Here is a 20,008-nt window from a genome sequence, read left to right on the forward strand (position 1 = left end):
TAATTCCACCCCATCCTGCTACATGGGTCGAGGGTCACTTCCTCAGGAAGGCTTTCCTTGACCCTAGTTACAACTTTGCTTAGCACACAACATGTCCTCAATAAGTATCTGTTAAACGAACGATGTTGGTTGAATAACCCTTGCGCAGTGCTGCCCTCAAGTGACTACTCTGGGTATTGCAATAATTAATTTTAAACGGACTCCCAATGGTTGTCACACCTAGGACAGTAGTATCAATGAGAACAGGGTCCTGAATGAATAAGTCCTGAGGAATGGGGTGCAAGATTTATAAATTACCCTCAAGAAATGAAATGTGAACTTCTGAAGTTCAGGCCTCACCCTGGACACTGTGCTGGGCTTAGACTCCCACTTCTTCCTTCCTGCACACAGATACTTCCTTCACCCCACTCTGGCTTCAGTAACTGCCTGGGCACTGGCCTCACCCAACATGTCTGCGCCTCATCCCCTTCTGATATGTTGTCCAGAGTATCCTCTTGCTTCCTGGACATCTCCCTACAAAGGCCCCAAGAAATTCAATCCAAATATGGATTTGTCCTTTTCTCTCTGGGTTCTTTCCATCATGAAGTCCCCTAATATGTTCAGGGAATTGGGAAAAGCAAATGACATGTTTTCTGACTTCTCAAGAAACCCAAGATAAAAGATACTATTTACAGACAAGAAAATTAAGGCCTAGGGAGAACTTACTTCCCCAAGTTCACACAGGTCTAAACACCCACCTGACTCCAAAGTCCTGAAACGAGAGATGGACTAGTTTTAGAGGGTCATGACTTTAAGAAAAATAAAAATCTATGAAAACAAAGCTTGGTACAGGGCCTTAGAAAGGATTTACACAAGTGAGGGTCTTGAAGCTTAAATTTCATTAGCTTCATGATTACACAGCATCCTAGTGAAAATTATGCTATCTCCAAAGATAACGGACAAGCAAACCAGAAAGATTAGGATGCAAACAGGTTTTATCTTTCCTACCACTCTCCTTGCTGAAACTGCCTCCTTTAAAAGTATTTCCCAGGTGTGTTCCTGGAATCTTTCCTAAAATCAAAAAGCAGGAAGCCAGTGTTTTTTGCTTTTGTCAGATGTCAGTGTCCGAATGAGAGACAGAGAGAAGAAAACAGAAATTTAATAAAGATGTTCATAAGTGGATCTCCAACATCAAGGAAGGGAAAGAGATCAAGAAGTAACAAAAGTCCCCCAGACATCTAGGTGGACACAGGCCAGCAGTGAAAGTAAAGCTGCTGTATGTCAAAATTTGTGGTCTGGGAGCTTCCGGATAGCTGAACACATGGAGGCCCCTGGAGACTGGCGTGCCCAGCGAGGGCGTGGAAGCTCCATGCCCCTGGCCCCATACCTGGCCCTATGCATCTCTTCATTTGTATCCTTTGTATTCTGGGGACCAGACCTCTATTTCCCAGGCTGTGTCCCCTTGCAGAGAAAGGCTGCATCAACTCTATTTTTCTTGTTTAAAAAATTTGTCTGCTAACCTAGGGATTGACAGACTTCAAGCCAAATCTGGCCCACTGTCTATATTTGTAAATAAAGTTTTATTGGAACAATAAAAAATTTGTGGTCCATTTTGAGTTTAAAAGTCAAAGTGAAACTTAGACACTGGGCAGCTTCCTAGTACAAATTTAGCTTAGTTCATAAGAAATATGTGTCCTTCTAAAAACATGAGCGAAATGCCATAGGAATAAGGATGTTGTCTTTCACAGGATGCCAACTGCCTAGGGAAAAGTTACGAAGAACGACCTCTAGTGGGCAAGGGTCATAGTTAATTAGAACCTGGAACTCCCCCAGAAAAGCATCTTACCCCCATTTCAGCTTGTTTCGACAACAGCTTGAAGAGGTTTTGCATAAATAGTGAATTTGTGGTTAAAAAAAAAAATGTTTCTTGTTTTAACATTCGTTATAAACATCATTTAAATAAACCTTTCTGTGACTATAAAAACTTTCAAGACCAGGTGCAGTGGCTTATGCCTGTGATCCCAGCACTTTGGGAGGCTGAGGTGGGTGGATCACCTGAGGTCAGGAGTTTGAGACCAGCCTGACCAACATGGCAAAACCGTGTCTCTACTAAAAATACAAAAAACTAGCCGGGTGTGATGGTGGGTGCCTGCAATCCCAGCTACTTGGGAGGCTGAGGCAGGAGAATTGCTTGAACCTGGGAAGTGGAGGTTGCAGTGAGCCGAGATCCTGCCATTGTACTCCAGCCTGGGTGACAGAACAAGACCCTGTCTCAAAAAAAAAAAAAAGAACTTTCAGTACCAACTGTTACAACTATAGTAAGATGGCTGCTTTAACACAACTGTAGTTCTGGATAACAAAAAATTTTATTTTTCACAGTGAAACTGATAGGAGAGACATAAATTATTGATAAGTACACAGGCTCACATTTCTGGGACTTATTGGTTCAATTTAGGTCTCTGGTTATTATAAACAATTCCCTAATAGAGGCTGTAGAGGTAATTAGGAACAGAAAGTGAGGTCAGAAGCATAAATTGCAGCCATCTTTGTGAAGCGGGATTTGGCGGTTTCTATTAAAACATAGAACACACATACCTTTGAGCCAGCAATTCCACTTCTGGGCTTTTATGCCGTAGATTCACTTACATCAATGAGCAGAAATCCATGCGCAAGAATGGTTTCTGCACCAATTATTATAATAAAAGGAAGACAGAAAACAAATAGTTATCTTTAATAAACTAAGGAAGAGTCAGAAAATGATACAGATATGCAGAATGGTGTAGGAGATTATATTGATACAGAAAGTTCAATATTAAAACTATTTAAAAGGTTTAAAACAGTATTGTCTTAAAATATGTCGCATGCATGAACACAGTACGCTGATGAAAGTTTGCCAAAGAATTAAGAGTGATTACACTTTCAACCCTTCACATCATTGTTTGCTTTTGCTTAACTGTGAACACCCATTACTCAAAGCAGTTAATGTAGTCTTATCTAAGAGTTAAGAACACACAGACTTTTAAGCTAAACTCCCCAGGTCCAAAATGTGGCCTCATTAATTACTATCTCTGTTATTTGGACACATTCTTTATCCTCTTTGTGCCTGAGTTTCCCCATCTGTATATGGGAGTGATACATTTTTATTAATAAGTTCATATACGCAGAGCACTTAGAACAGTGCTAAAAGTGGGCCAGGCATGGTGGCTTACACCTATAATCCCAGCATTTTGGGGGCCAAGGTAGGAGAATCATTTGAGGCCAGGAGTTCAAGATCAGCCTTGGTAACATGGTGAGACCCTGATTTTACAAAATATTCAAAAATTAGCTGGGTATGGTGGCTCATGCCTGAAGTCCCAGCTACTGGAAGAGGCTGAGGCAGGAGGAATGCTTCAGCCCAGGAGTTGGAGGCTGCAGTGGGCTAGGATAGAGCCACTGCACTCTAGCCTGGGCAACAGAGGGAAACCCTGACAAGAAAGAAAAGAAAAAAGAGAAGGAAGGAAGGAAGGAAGGGAGGGAGGGAGGGAGGGAGGGAAAAGAGAAGAGAAGGACGGAAGGAAGGAAAGAGAAAGCGAGCAGTGCTGAAAGAGTTTTGCTACTGTTATTTTAACTTACAATTTTAAAAACTAGGTGTTGATATATTAGCGGAAAACTGGGTGAAGGGTACCTTTGCAATTTATTATGAATCTGTAATTATTTCAAAGTAAAAAAGTTAAACATGCAGTTGTTAAAAATAACTGATATAAAAGATTGTCAAGATGTCATGTTAAGTAAAAAAAGCAAGATAAGGAACAATGCGTCTAGTAAGCTAAATTTTGTGTAGAGAAATGGGGAAGGGAATAAGAATATATATATTTTGCTTATGTGTGTGAAATGAAATTCTAGAAGAGATTGTTACAAACTAATAACTACTTGGGAAGCAGGCTTTATTTTTTAACCAAATGACTGTGTTACCTATTGAAAAAGTATTTAAAAATAAGACTAGTTACAAAAAATGCAAATAACACTTCTATCATAGCATAAAAGCATTTTCATTTGTAACGAGTCAAATAATACCAATTTGACAAATAACACGGTGCATTGAGTTCAATGGAAGAGTACTTTCCAATGACTCTATTTCACTCACAATGTGTACAATTCAGATAAGTTTAATTCCTCAGTCTTTGAGGGGGAGCTGAAGAACCACTCCTTCGGGTTTCAGACAAACATGGTTTTAGGAAGTTACAAGTAGCATATGGCCTTATCTAAGATCTAGTGACATTTCTAACTTAAAGCTTTTGAAACGAGGAAGACATCTTAAGGACATCACCACCTGGTGAAGACTTCTCTGATGTTAAGCACATGTTATAAGTCCTGGAACTTGCTGGCATTCATCCTAGAAAAAGGAGGATGAGGCCGAGCAAGGTGGCACACACCTGTAATCCCAGCACTTTGGGAGGCTGAGGCGGATGGATCACGAAGTCAGGGGTTTGAGACCAGCCTGGCCAACATGGTGAAACCTTATCTCTACTAAAAATACAAACATTAGACAGATGTGGTGGCACACCCCTGTAATCCCAGCTACTTTGGAGGCTGAGGCAGAACTGCTGGAACCCTGGAGGCGGAGGTTGCAGTGAGCCTAGACTGTGCCATTGCACTCCAGCCTGGGTGACAAAGCGAGACTCTATCTCAAAAATAAAAAGAAAAAAGAAAAAAAAAAGAGAGAGAGACAGGAGGACGATTGGATATACAAATTTGGATTTAGCCAGAGTTATCCTGGGTAGGGAAGAATCAGACAGACACACCCATGGGCACGCCCACATTCATATATAGCCTCCTGGGTCCAAAAAAGTGATGGCAAAACAGACACTGTGATGCTGCAGTAACCAAGGGATGAAAATGTCCCTAATCTCTCGATGTTTCTGCAAGTTCCATTTTAAAATTCCTGAAACATCTATTGTTTTTCCATATCTGATAATAAGCAGATGTTGTGACAGGTTTGAGTGGGGGCACATCTCACACATGAGCATGAAAACTCAATCATCGCACTTATCAACTACAAAAGGATCTCCTCAAACATCTTTTTAGCAATGAATGAAGTTATGCTAGCTGCTATAACAAGTAACCCCTATGTCTCAGTGGCATAATACAATAATTTTTATACCTATCAATCACAGACCAATGTGATTGGGGGGGTTCTTTCTCCACATTGTCTTGTAGAGTCCTGGCTGAAAAGGGGTCCATCATCTTCAATGTATGGCTTCCAGAACATACTGGAAATCGATATCCAACCAGCACATACAAAAGAAATAATGAAGAATCAGAACAGAATACCTGAAAGTGGCACTTTTGTCTCCCTATGTCATTGGCTACAACTTAATCATGTGGTGCCACCTAACTGCTGGGGAGGTTGGGAAATGTAATTTAACTGTGTATCTACAAAAACAACAGAAAGAAAAAATAATTTAATGAACACATGGCATTGTTTCTGCCACAAACAGATATTGCCATGATCATCTAACTTTTCTCCTTTAATATGTTGATTTCCTGCTCTTTATGGACCTTTACAACAATTCTATGAGGCAGGCTGCACAGATATTATTCCCACTTACCAATGAGAAAAATGAACTTCAAAGAGAAGTTAGCTGACTTGGCTAAACAACATGGATGTTAAATGGTTAAATAGGAGCTAAAACAAATCTTCCCACAGTACCATGCCTGCTCTCTCCCATTCCTACCAAAGGTAACATGAATCAATCATAGCTTCAGTAAATTAGATTATCCATACAGATTCTTCATAAAGCATATTTCCTCAAAAACGTTCACCATCAACTTAGTTTATATGCAGTCATAAAAAGTTATAAAGACCACGTGATTAAATTTTAATGGAAATACATTATGGAGAATAACATAAAATTGAATGCACATAATTAAATCGGGACAAATTTCAGCCTTTTCTTCAAAAATTGCCTCCCTTTTCTCTCTTCTGTAACTCCTATCAGATGCATGTTCAAGTCCTATTCTATCTTCCACTTACCTTTTAAATCCTCAAATATTTTCTTTGCTAATACTTTAATGTCCTCAGATCTCATTTCCAGTTTGCCAATTCCATCTGCAGCTCTGTCAAATCTAGTCTTTAATCTTTTCATCTGCCTATTTTTTTTTTTTTTTTTTTTTTTTTGAGACAGAGTCTCATTCTATCGCCCAGGCTGGAGTGCAGTGGCCGGATCTCAGCTCACTGCAAGCTCCGCCTCCTGGGTTCCCGCCATTCTCCTGCCCCAGCCTCCTGAGTAGCTGGGACTACAGGCGCCCGCCACCTCGCCCGGCTAGATTTTTGTATTTTTTAGTAGAGACGGGGTTTCACCGTGTTAGCCAGGATGCTCTTGATCTCCTGACCTCGTGATCTGCCCGTCTCGGCCTCCCAAAGTGCTGGGATTACAGGCTTGAGCCACTGCGCCCGACTCCATCTGCCTATTTTTAAAATTCAAATGATTATATTCATTCCTAAATGTTTGAATAGGTTCTTTTTCAAATCTGCCTGGCTGGGATTCTTTTTTCCTCCCATATAATTTATGTTTTAATCCTTCTTTTATGCCTTTATTTTAAAAAGTACCTTTCAAAGCATCTGGCCAGGCTCATGCTTGTAGTCCCAGGACTTTGGGAGGCCAAGACGGGAGGACTGCTTGAGGCCAGGAGTTTGAGACCAGCCTGGGCAACATAGCAAGACCCTATCTTTACTTAAAAAAAAAAAAAAGGCTGGGTGTGGTACCATGCCCCTGGTGTCTCAGCTACTTGGGAGGCTGAGGCAGGAAGATTGCTTGGTCCCAGGAGTTGGAGGCTGCAGTGAGCCATGATCACACTACTGCAGTCCAGCCTGGGTGACATAGTAAGACCCCATCTCTATAAAGGATTTCAGATGATTTTTAAAAAGCATCATGGTATTACTCAAATTATCTGAAATCCTAAGGTTCTCTGTTTTTAAAAATCTGTTGGTTTTCACTCATAATGAATTATTTTTCAATTATTTTATTTATCTTTTCAAGACAGTGTCTCACTCTGTCTCCCAGGCTGGAGTGCAGTGGCATGATCTCTGCTCACTGCATCCTCAACCTTCCTGGGCTCAAGTGATCCTCCCACCTCAGCCCCCTGAGTAGCTGGGACCATAGGCGTGTGCCTCCACTGCACTCCAGCCTGGGTGACACAGCGAGACTCTGCGGCAAACAAAACATTTTTCTCCCCATGGGGCCCAGCCTCCTTGTTTGTGCCTATACCTGGCTTTTCTTAGCTCATTTTTCCCCCTGACAACATAGCCTTTGGTGGGCTCTCGTGTAGCATAAGCTTCACAACCCAATCCTTTCAACTCTGGTAATCGGTCCCCTATTTGTTTTAGGATTCTAGGAATTTCCCTTATATTTTTATGAGATCAGCACTGGTTATAGTTTCCCAGATTTTAAAGGTATATATAGAGTGGGGAAAAGGGGATTTCAAATTCACCAGAAGGTCTCCATCCTAAACTGCAATTATATAAAAATATCAGTAAACAATAAAAACAGATGCATTTAAGGCCTGGGATTAGAGACGAAGCCCTTCTGTTGAAAACTGTTTTTGATATTGGTAATGAAACACAGTTCAGGAAAAAAAGAAAGAGCTGACAAATAAAATGATTACCTAAATTGGTAAAAAGAAAAACAGGATCCACAGCGCAAGTTTAGGGGGTTAAATGTTTATTAAATCAAGCTTTTAAATTATATATCCACCTACAGTCTGTAAACAAATATAGTACACATATACGTAAAAGGCTAGCAGATAAGAACCAGTGGAAAAACCAAAGTTCCCTTGGCACACCGGCACCTCATCACTACACCCCTCTTGGTGTGGATGCCATGGGGCCATGTTATAGTCAAAAGTTAAATGAAAAACCACAAGTTTAGTTTGACTCCATCTCCTGGGGTGGATTTCATTCGGAGAGTCGTTCCACATTATAGGAGGGTGGATCCTAGCAAGGCAACAGTGTAGTTTTTACATTCACAGATTGGCTGAAGTTGTACAAATTGAGCTTCTAGTCTAGGTGTCTCCCTCTCTGTTACCACACTTTGTAAGAAATGTGAATTAAAATGAACAATGGACCACAGGTGGTTATAAAAATAGATAACTCGCAGAGTCATAAATATCTACAGTTAGTAGAGCAGAAACTTATAAAATTTACCTTTTTCCATAATGTGCAGAATATCCTAAGCACGTTCGAGAGACACAGTCAGCAGACTTCAGAGTGGTAATTACAAGGGCATTTGTAAAGAAATAACACTCGAGCACAAACCCAGAGTAAGAGCTGAATGCAGACGAAAATACGCAAAACACACAAGGTCCCAACTCCTCACATCTCATTATGCTACTTACTGGACACCACGATTAGCTTACAGCCCTTTATGGATCTTTCAAAGTAACTTTTTGTTACCCATGTCCATACTTTAACAGAGATTTTTCATGAGACAAGCAAAGTGGGCTAGCGGTGGCGTTAACACTGCAGAAACCTGGAGTGTTTCGTGTGCTTTCGCATACTTCTGTGTATGCGGCTTTAAAACGCTCCAAAAATGTTTTGGATAGAGTCTTTAAAATTCCCATGAAAATCTATTTTATAGTCATTTCAAGGTATAGAAAAAAAGAAATCCTAAACTGGGGTTGAGGGACAGCCCCAAATCTCACAAAGTAACTGAAATTCCAGGACTATATAAATTACATTCATATGTTCCTTTAACACGAATCAAGTGCTACGTAAGGTAACTGCAATGCTATTCTGAAGCCAATCTCATTTAAAACAGTACAGTAAATCCCATCCTAATTCTACAGTTAAAGCACTTATTCCAGGTAGTGTGCGTTTCAGCAAAGCTGACATCTTGTACAACAGTGTCACCTTAAAGCTTCATCAAAGATTCACAGCAGGCCTAAACTGGAAAAGTTCAGAACCAACAATACCACAGGTAGTTATTCATCCTAATTTCTCACAGGGAGTGAAGGGTCTACTTGAGTTATCCTGAGGTCACCTAAGCCTAAGGACAGTGTTCCCTGAAAACTCTGGCAAGTTTCCTCACCAAAATCTCTCTTCAGTGTAATGTGTTTGGGACTTGCTAGGCTAGAAAAATGGGTTCCACTGATGCCTAAACATACATTCTACACCTTCAAGAGGCGTACACACGTAGTGTTTCCCAAACTCACTTGACCTTTCCAGGAAACACCTGGAATAATCACTGGATCTTGGGACACTCATTTCCTAGGGAACACGATTAGAGGAATGCCACGTTAAAGCAGGTTTGCTAAAGTAGTGGTTCAAGAACTGTAGTGAGCATCAGAAGCACAGATGCCATACCCCTTCAGAGGTCCAGGGTGGGACCTGGGAACCTGCATTTCTGAGACCACCCCCCCTCCCCCGCATGCTGATGCTGCTGCACTGAGGACCGCCCTTGGAGTGGCACCGTTGAGAGGATGGCCTGCACAGATCTCAGCGGCAGGAAGCCCTCCTATGGCCTCAGGAAAGGCTGCACGTGGCATTTGCCAGAAGCAATTAGTCGGAGGTCAAATCAGCCCAGTGACTTCTCAGAGGGTCATGCACCTTGGCGTTGCACTTGACTCCTGGCTCTGTCCCTGTCACTAGGTGACCAGGAGGAGTGACTGCATCTAACAAGAGGAGTAACAGTAGCCCCCCACATCCCCCAGTGGATCTGTGATGCTTAAGAAAAATGTTTGCAAAAAAATGCACTAACTAGCCAAAAGCATCATACAGGTGTCTGTTCATCAGAAGAAGGTGCCAGCCACAGCAGGAAAATCCCAGATGAGTTTTCTGTCTTCTGTTACTGCTGAGCCTTGATGAAGGCACATTCTGACAACTAACGAAGAGAAAAGAGGCTAAAAATGCAGACAACTGTAGTGAGGGGAAAATACGAGTGGATTATTTAATTAAAAATACCTGATTGTTCAAAAAACAAAGGTCAGCCCACAATCAAAATAGTTAATTATGCTGGCTTTAAGATAGTGTTTAAAAGTTAAATATGTTGATCTTTGAACACACTCACTCCTCCACTCTACCATGTTAATGCTGGTTAAAATTTAACATTAGAAGAATGAGAAAAAAAAATCCTCCAATACGTATGAATTACACCTAAAAAATTTAGTTGAGATCGTTCCAATCTTATAAGCTACCATTGTGTGGAAATTTCATAAGCAATTTTGAAAAAAGACATTTAATTTTGGCTCATAGAAACATCCACAGAATGAGGAATAAACCACCATTCACATGTTTGCACGTGTGTTTAGTTACTGCCCAGTACATCTTTGCCAATGAAATGCCTCTCACAATTCAAAAACGATCCTGTAAAAATCCATACATATCCATGATGAGACTACCGTCAAACAAACGTCACGTTGCCAAGTCCTGGTTTCCACGTGAACCCAAAAATTGGTCAGAAAGGCAGAACTTCCCCCAACATGCTGCATGATTCACTTTATGTATGCTCTGGATGGCTCTGAAGACAAGACAACATCTCTTGAACGGGTCTGCTTTCGTAGCAGATCTGATACACAGCAGTAAACAATGGAAACCTAGTTGGGAAGAAATGTGAAAAGACAAGGTTAGGCCACTAGATTTACCTCAGAGAATAAGTTAGGTTTTCTGTCCTAACAGATTGCAGGTCAGTATGTGACTGTGGAAAACACGGTAAGCACTTTCTACATTCCTTTATCATTTGTTCTGCAGAGAGCCTCTGGAATGTGGCTGTCAGATCCTGGTGTGACCTAGACCATCCTCTGCCTAATTAAGCTTGGAGCCCACTTTCCACAAACAAGTCACACGGTGATCCTACCAGGGCAAACTGGTGTCATTTACATAAAGAGTTGCGGCTCCGACTCTTGGTCAAATCTTGGATGAGTCTATATTCTGTCATTATTTTAAAAGCTGTACAAATAAATTTTTAAATTGCTCTCCCTTCTCCAAAAAGAATCATCCCAAGATAACGATGAGGCAGTCTACACATCACCACAAATAATGTAGGCTGGAATGTTCCCACGAGAATCTGAGTGAGGACCCACGATGAGCAAAGCACTCATCTTATGTCAGAAGCTTGATTTAGCTTACCTCTTCTTCCAAGATGTGAATACAGGTGTAAGTGAAAAGTCACTAAAGAAATAATTTCATCAGGCTTTGTTTCTTTTTTTTCTTTTTCTTTTTTTTTTTTTTTTTTGCGACAAAGTCTCACTCTGTCACCCGGGCTAGAGTACAGTGGCATGATCTTGTCTCACTGCAACCTCCACCTCCTGGGTTCAAGCGATTCTCCTGCCTCAGCCTCCTAAGAGTAGTTGGGATTAGGAGTAGTTGGAGGCCGGGCGCGGTGGCTCAAGCCTGTAATCCCAGCACTTTGGGAGGCCAAGACGGGTGGATCACGAGGTCAGGAGATCGAGACCATCCTGGTCTACACGGTGAAACCCCATCTCTACTAAAAAATACAAAAAATTAGCCGGGCGAGGTGGCGGGTGCCTGTAGTCCCAGCTACTCAGGAGGCTGAGGCAGGAGAATGGCGTGAACCCAGGAGGCAGAGCTTGCAGTGAGCTGAGATCTGGCCACTGCACTCCAGCCTGGGCGACAGAGCGAGACTCCATCTCAAAAAAAAAAAAAAAAAAAGAGTACTTGGGATTACAGGTGTGTGTCACCATGCCTGGCTAATTTTTGTATTTTTAGTAGAGACGGGGTTTTACCATGTTTTTCAGGCTGGTCTCGAACTCCTGACCTCATGATCCACCCGCCTCGGCCTCCCAAAGTGCTGGGATTACAGGAGTGAGCCACTGCACCAGCCCAGGCTTTTAAATACACACACACATAGCTCAAAGTGAGGTTGGCAGAATCAATAGAGTCTTGAAAGGCAATCCTGAAAATTAGCTGGACAGAATCTTATAATGATAATTTAATTTAAGAAGAACAAATATACTAATGATCACATGTCTTTAGGAGAGTCCATCGTTGTAGGGCTGTTTTTTCATTGCAGTTTTTTTAAGGTATGGAACGTTTTGTTATTTTTTTGGAGTCAGGTAGACCTAATCAAATCTGACTCTACAGCCTACTAACTCTCGGCAAGTTTCATAATCCTTCTAACCCTGTTTGTCCATCTGTAAAATGGGACTGGATACACAGCCTTGCTGCAAGTATTAAATCACTTATGTGTGAAAGTGTACAGTACACAACTGGCAAATAGTGGGTGTGCAGTAACGACAGCTTATAATAGCAGCCACAAGATGGACAGTGTGTCCTGGACTGAGAAAGCTCCATGAGGACTGGGACCAAGTCTGTTTTTTTCACTGCTGTATTCTCAGTGCCTGGCACCATGCACAGCAAAGGGCAGGTGCTCAGTGAGAATTCGTTGAATAAATTCCTGTGGATGGGATTTAAAGCCTAGAAACTTCAGCCCCTTTCTTTGTCCTTCCATGCTATGTTTCCCTGTTCCTGAAACAAGAACGATGCATATGTCCCCAGAGCAGTGTGGCAGCAGATGACTGACCATCCAAAGCCATTTCCAACCTGCTTTTCCCTTTCCCAAGGTTGGAAGAGACTACTCATCTTCCTAGCCTTTCACCTAGAATTAGCCAAGTAACCCAGTCCTAGGCAGCAAGACATAATATATCTGCTGAAGGTTTCTGGGGGACGATTACTCTCCGCGAGAGGCACTAGAGGAAAAATCTATTACCCTAGACTACTCTTGTTCCCTTCCTGAGTGTAAAAGTGAATGTGATGTCTGGAGCTGCTGCAGCCATGTTGAGGTTCTGGGGAAAGCCAACGGGATCACTGAGATTCTAATCCAGAGCTAGAGCCACTGGGCCAACACTTTAGTAATGTTCACCTCCATATTCCCTGTTACAACCGTGTGTTGCTCTTGCAGCTGGAAGCACTCCTAACTAGCATTTCCAAAGTGCATTCTGTGGAAGGGATGTTAATGAGATATGAAGTGTGTGGAAGGGAAATTTCTACAGATAAGTAACTTGTTTAATCCTTAAAATCACCCCATGAGGTAGAAAATATTGTCCCCATTCTGTATATGAGTAAATTGAACAACAGTTTTGGACTCTGAAGCCAATGTGCAACCATTAGGCTACAGTACCCATCTAAATATTATTTTCTATTATATAAAATGCTAAAAGGTCAACTAGATCAGTTTGGAAGACTCTCTAAATAAAGTTAGAGGTGAAAGGAAGAAAAAGACAACATTTCATTTAAAAAACTGACAAACCAGAGGCCCGGGCGCGGTGGCTCACGCCTGTAATCCCAGCACTTTGGGAGGCCGAGGCAGGTGGATCACGAGGTCAGGAGATTGAGACCATCCTGGCTAAGATGGTGAAACCCCGTCTCTAATAAAAATACAAAAAACTAGCCAGGCGTGGTGGCAGGCGCCTGTAGTCCCAGCTACTCAGGAGGCTGAGACAGGAGAATGGTGTGAACCCAGGAGGCAGAGGTTGCAGTGAGCCAAGATCATACCACTGCACTCCAGCCTGGGCGACAGAGCAAGAATTTGTTTCAAAAAAAAAAAAAAAATTGACAAACCAGTCAGCTATCCCACTAATCAATACGGAGGGCTTAAGATGTTTCAGACTTCAGACTAAGTGCAGGGATGTACAGTATTATAAATAAAGCTATGCCAGGTGTGGCAGCTCATGCCTGTAATCCCAGCACTTTGGGAGGCCAAGGTGGGCAGATCGCTTGAGGCCAGGAGACCAGCCTGGGCAATATGGTAAAAAAAAACAGTCTCTATTAAAAATACAAAAATTAGCTGGGTATGGGGGCACACACCTGTAATCCCAGCTACTGGGGAGGCTGAGGCAAGAGAATCACTTAAACACGGGAGGCGGAGATTGCAGTGCTGAGATTGCATCATTGCACTCCAGCCTGGGTGACAGAGTGAGACCCAGGAGCTTACAGCATGCACCTCAGAGAACACGTTGTGTATGGGCTGAATTATGCCCTCCTCCCAATTCATGTGCTTCGGTCCTAACCCCTAGTACCTCAGAATGTGACAGGGCCTTTGAAAAGGTAATTAAGGTAAAATGAGAGTCTAAGAAGGAGGCAAAGAAAAGTTCTATTCAAGAAAAGAAGGTACCATAGGGAGTAAGAGGATGTACTGCACAGGAAGTTACGTTGGTGCTAGATTGAGGGGGGCTACCTCTGCCTAAGGACCATGTGCTTCACTCCATAAGAGCAGGAGGCCTCTGAATGTGAATGCTCAAGCTAGCAGGGATCATGGCGATCATCTGATCTTCCATCTTAATTCTGTGGATAAGAACACTGGGGCACAGGACAGCTAAATACGTGACTTGCCCAAGGCCACATGGCTAATAAGCCACAGGGCAGCCTTGAATGTTGCCCTCCTGCTATTTTTTCTATAGCAATGGAGAAGAGAAGGGAGGGGAGAAGGAAACAGAGGAAGACCGGAGAAGTGGTGGTGAGAATGAAAAAGAAAAAAGGAATCAAAGTAAGAGGTGGTGCAAAGGGAGAACAATAGGCCTCTGCCTTTGGGAGGCAAGTGGTACAAAGAACGGGGAGGAGTCAGTCCCAGGGGATTCTACACTCCAGCCCAGGAGAAGGGTGCTGCCACCTTCAATCCAGCAGCGATGTCATTAGGCACAGGTGCAGCCTGTTCAATTTCTAATCAGAAGAAATAAAATGGGACATGACCAAGGAGAGCTGCCTGCTCAGAGCAGAGATTTACCTGCTTGATTACACCTGCTTTGGAAATAGGCAGCTCCTGGCCCCAGAATCGCTGTTCCAGTCCATGTCCCCCTGGAGCTAACAGACTAGTGCCCATCCAACCTGTCCATCCAGAGAATCCTCTCAAGGCAGCCCTTGCTAGCACATAGATGCCACTTGAAAATTCTGATTGGGAGAGTCTCACCAAACAGACAGGTTTTTTTTTTTTTGAGACTTAAAAAAATTTCTTGATAAATGCTCAGTGGTCACTCAGGTAGTCCAACCACACACAAACATACCACTGTCTGCTGCTAAGTAGGTAAGGAAAACCATGCACGTCAGAGGCATTTGCCTTTTAGTCACAATTTAAAGATAGCTCTCCTCCTTTGGCAGCCTGTTTGTGAACTTCCATCTCTGCATGGCTGGTTTTAAAAGCCATTTCAGAAAAATAAAGTGCAAATTAAAGGGGGGAGACAAACGCTCCATCCACCCTCATTTTTAACTTTCAGTGTGGAACTCCATGGCTGATTAATTTGTTCTGGGTAAAAGAAGGAAGGGTGCTGGGTGCAGGGGGAGGTGAAGATGCGTGACTGGGACCAGCAGACACCTGAACTGACAGAACTAGGATGAAGGAGCTGCAACCAGAGATGACAGCAACGCCATCCACAACCCTCCTCCCAGCTTGGAGAGAAGCCATGCTCTGAATTAGCCACAATCAGCATGTCAGTCCAGCTGCCCAGCTCCCTCCAGTCCTAGGCAACCAGACATCCCCTCGCCCAGAGGGTGTTTCGGGAGAGTAAAGGATACATACAATATGCTACAGAAGCATTTATGTGGTGGTATAGTTGGCATCATGATTATGGTCCCCCACAATCATGCTCAGTAAATCGGCAAGAGAAAGTGCTGTGGAGCAGGTAGTGCTGGGGAGTGGCCTCAGGAGAGGCTGAGAAGCTTTTGTGGTGCTACAGGGCTCACTCTGTCAATCAGGTGGCAAATAAACTGACTCCAGCCCACCTTTAACACACAACTGGCCTGGAAGGGCAATGGAGGATGGATGCACCCACCCATCTATCTATCCGTTCACCCATCCCACCCATTCACTCACCCATCTACCCATGCACCCATCCACCATCCATCCCTCCATCATCCATCCATCTCATCCCATCCCACCCACCCATCATCCATCCACTCACCCATCTACCCATGCACCCATCCACCATCCATCCCTCCATCTCATCCCATCCCACCCACCCATCCACCATCCATCTACCCATGCACCCATCCACCATCCATCCCTCCATCCCTCCATCCATCTCATCCCATCCCACCCACCCATCCACTCACCCATCTACCCATGCACCCATCCATCATCCATCCCTCCATCATCCATCCATCTCATCCCATCCCACCCACCCATCATCCATCCACTCACCCATCTACCCATGCACCCATCCATCATCCATCCCTCCATCATCCATCTCATCCCACCCATCCATCATCCATCCCTCCATCCATCTCATCCCATCCCACCCATCATCCATCCCTCCATCCATCCCACCCATCCACTCACCCATCTACCCATGCACCCATCCATCATCCATCGCTCCATCCATGTCATCCCACCCACCCATCTATCCATCCATTCACCCATCCCACCCATCCATCATCCATCCATCCATCATCCATCCATCTCATCCCATCCCCTCCCCCCCGCCCATCCACCCATCATCCATCCCTTCATCCCATCCCATTCCATCCCATCCTATGCCCCATCTACCCACCCAATGAAGAGACTAGAAGGCTGTGCACCAAACCTTAACAGAGCTCTGTTCTGATGGTATAATGTTGGGCTAACCTGTCCTTCCTTCTTTTCTGACTTGACATTTTAATAACCTGACCATACTTTTTTATAAAACAAAATATCATTTTTACAAATTTTAAAACTTACATAGCTTTTACCAAACACCCTGCAAGACAAACTAGAATCTTAAACTTCATATTTTATAACATGGCTTATAGAATTGAGCTCCTTTCATTGAAGTTGAGCCTGGTTTCGTGTAAACACATGTTTTGCGGGTAGGTAGATGCTTCTCATCACAGATGTTTACATCACACAAAGGACTGAACTAATCCAGATGAGTTCTAAGGGCACTTGTCAAATAGTCTAGCTCATCTCCGTGGGGCTGGAAGTCCTGAGAAAAGAAACGATGGATATTTATCTGGTCTCATGGGCAACTGAGAGACTTACTTGTCCACTAGTCCCTTCTGTTTGAGGATGCGGTACACTTCAGCAGAAGTCTGAGGTCCTTGGAGCTTTTGCCCATTCAGCATCTCCTTCTCCAACTCTTCAATGGTCTTAAAAGTAAAGGATTAAAAAAAAAAAAAAACTATGGTAAAGACTGAAGAATCATTTATTTGTTTAATTTTTAAGTTTTGTTTTGTTTTGTTTTGTAGAGATGGGGTCTTGCTATGTTGTGCAGGCTGGCCTCGAACTTGTGGCCTAAAGCAATCCTCCCACCTTGGCCTCCCAAAGTGGTGGGATTATAGGCATGAGCCACCATGCCTGGCCTAGCATCATTTATTTCAAGAGCAGAGTGGAGAGAAGAGTTTCAATCCCCTGCTGGAGGCCAAGGAAAGATAAAGACACAAAGATAAAGAACAGAAGAGTCAAGTGAAAAAGCAGCCAGGCAAAGAGAACAATCTCAGCAAACAGATGCTGGCATGAAATCTCCACTGGGCTGCAGCTCACCCCAAGCCAGGAGTCTCAAGTGAGGAAGGAGGGGGTGCGGGAGGGCAGGTGAGGGGCTACCTTCCCAGTTCTGGCGAAGGCCTCGGCCACCCTGCGGTTCCGCCCTCCGTAGCAGGTGGTGATCAGGTCGGCCACCCCGCAGCTCTCTAGGAAGGTGGCTGTGGACACCTGGCCCTTGCAGAAGATCCTGGCAAAAGCAATCATTTCCATGAGTCCCAGGCGGATGACGGCAGCTTTGGTGTTGTCTCCACAGCGGAGGCCATCACAGAACCCAGCTCCCACAGCTACAATGTTCTGCAAAGGAGATGACAAAGCCCAGATGCCGTTACAGCACCCACTGTGGGTATGGATGCCAGAGGTGGTGGGGGATGCTGAGGCAGGGACAGACCAGATGGGACTGGCTCTCAGGGACATTGGCTCCATCCGCCTCAAAATGCTCAATGCCGGGTTCTGCTCTTGTACACCTGGGTGAAAGAGATGACGAAAGGAGAGACAAGGCTTCCCTATTCCCCTTTCTAGGGCAAAGAGCCCATATTTGGGGTCAGCAGGGGTCAGCAGTTGAAGAGCATTGGCCAGAAAATCAGAACAGCTGATAGTAGTCTTTGGTTAAATAATATTTGGACAAACTACTTTACTTTTTGTTTTGTTTTAAACGGAGTGCTTTATGCAACCACAACATTCATACAGAAAAGAACACAAATGCTAAGTGCACAGATTGAAGGATTTCCACAAACTGAACACACCCCCATAGCCAGCACACTGATAACGGAAAAAAGCACAGCCCCTCCACCAGCAAGGGTAACCACCTCCTAACTTCTCACGGCACAGCTGTGTTTTACCTGCCTTTCAGCGTTTTGTGAATGGAGTCATACAATATGTAATCTTTTATCTGTAGTTTCTTTGTCTTAATTCAACATCGTGTTTGTGAGATGCATCCAGATTTTTACATAGAGCACATTTATTTTAATTGCTGCATAGTACTCCATTTTGTGAATATGCTGCGATTTATTTATTTGTCTGCTGTCAACTGGCACTGGGGTAGTTTCCAGTTTGCGGCCATGACAAACAGTGCTGCCGTAGACACCCTGGCACATGCCCTCCAGTGACTACGTGCAGGCAATCCTGTCGGGTATGACCTAGGAGTTGAAACACTGGGTCATGAGGCCTGTATGTGTGCAGCTCAAATTCCAGCCTTTTGTTTCATTTAATAATCCCCAAATGAGTATTTATGGATCGCTCACTCTTTGCATGGCCTCTGCTAGACACAAGGCAAATGAGACACAGAGCCTGCCTTTTCAGAAGCTGATAATCTGGTACGGGGATGGCAATCTAGGCCAACCGCTTGTTTTGTAAATAATGTTTTATGGGAACCCAGCCATACCCATTCATTTACGCATCATCTATGGTTCCAGATTTGAGTAGTTGCAACAGAGACCGTATGGTCCACAAAGCCTCTTCTATCTGGCCCTGATGGAAAATGTTTCCCAACCCTGATCTTACAGGAAAAATAAAACGTGTACAAATAACTGTAAGGCTCAGCAGAAAGTGATATTCCATAAAAGGTATGAGAATCTGAAATTCCGTTTCAACGGGTATGCACCGAGCATGCACTGTGTGGGGAGCACCTCGCTCAGCCCTGGAGGCACACAGTGATTGCAGGGGCTGGGGGGCGGTGCCAGGGGGAATGCAGGGGCTGGGGGGGGGGGGGCCAGGGGGAATGCAGGCGCTGAAGATGCCCTCACGGGAGAGCTGCAAAGATCAGAGTTAGACTCAGAGCTTGTCCTCAAGGAGCTGACAATCTGAGAAAAGAGACACAACAAAGCACATCAAAAGGCAGAGGGGAGAGAGTGTGCTGACAAGTGGCAGGAGCCACAGGTTTCTGTTCAAAGCAGGGAAGGCCAAATAGAGGAGGTGGCATTGGAGCTGGGCTTCAAATAATAAGGAAAAGTCAGATTAGCACCTATGACAAGTAACACCTGCAGAGCTGCACAGGTGGCAACTCAGTGGGCACTTCAGTTGAGCCCCTGGGTTCCTGGCCCCTTCCACTTTTCCAGCTTCTTTGCCAAGAACACTCAGCACCAAAAAAAAAAAAAAAAAAAAAAATCCAACTATCTAACCACACTAGCAACTCCAGTAATACCTGGTGACTATACAGAGAGCCCTGGGAGATTTTTAAAACATGAAGCTAGTTTGGGAAATGAGTTAAAATAAGTGTATTTTTAACAAAACCAAGTTTTATAGTGAAAGAATAACTTTTCTTAAAACATCAGGCCTATAAAATGTGAGGAATGAGGTGAAAAAACAGAATGAGCTGGGGAATAAAAACATCTTCTCTAGTACACAGGCAGTTTTTGATAAAACACATCAAACACAGCATTGATGTGGCCGGGCTCACCATGACAAACAGACTTGGTCATTTAGATACAGCTATTGCTCGCCAGGAGACTGAGGCACAAAGCTACTTCACGTGACAAAAACATCCAATTGGGCCTCCTGAAGTTTCTGTCCACTCCCCACAGACCCACCGAACAGAGCCCTCTCTTGCCTCTCCCACGGGGTGACGTGGAACGAAGAGGACTAGAGAATAA

General features: G+C 43.8%; 1 protein-coding gene and 1 non-coding gene across 3 annotated transcripts in view; both read right to left on the minus strand.

The window, feature by feature from the left end:
• Positions 1-4,923: 4,923 nt before the first annotated feature.
• On the minus strand, positions 4,924-5,023 carry LOC111526551. Its single transcript, XR_002726420.1, has one exon. It is a non-coding gene; the product is annotated as a small nucleolar RNA U13 (small nucleolar RNA).
• A 2,639-nt stretch (positions 5,024-7,662) lies between these two features.
• Positions 7,663-20,008, minus strand: part of GPD1L (glycerol-3-phosphate dehydrogenase 1 like) — a 65,491-nt gene continuing 53,145 nt past the window's right edge. For both annotated transcript variants that reach the window (XM_023192261.1, XM_023192262.1), the window contains exons 6-8: positions 17,481-17,714; positions 16,920-17,026; positions 7,663-10,548 (exon numbers count right to left, since the gene is read on the minus strand). In XM_023192261.1, the coding sequence (XP_023048029.1) occupies positions 10,452-10,548; positions 16,920-17,026; positions 17,481-17,714 (438 nt within the window). In that variant the 3' untranslated portion in view covers positions 7,663-10,451. The remainder of the gene's footprint in view (positions 10,549-16,919; positions 17,027-17,480; positions 17,715-20,008) is intronic.

Source organism: Piliocolobus tephrosceles, chromosome 2, assembly GCF_002776525.5.
Source record: "Piliocolobus tephrosceles isolate RC106 chromosome 2, ASM277652v3, whole genome shotgun sequence".
In the NCBI taxonomy this organism is placed as follows: domain Eukaryota; kingdom Metazoa; phylum Chordata; class Mammalia; order Primates; family Cercopithecidae; genus Piliocolobus; species Piliocolobus tephrosceles.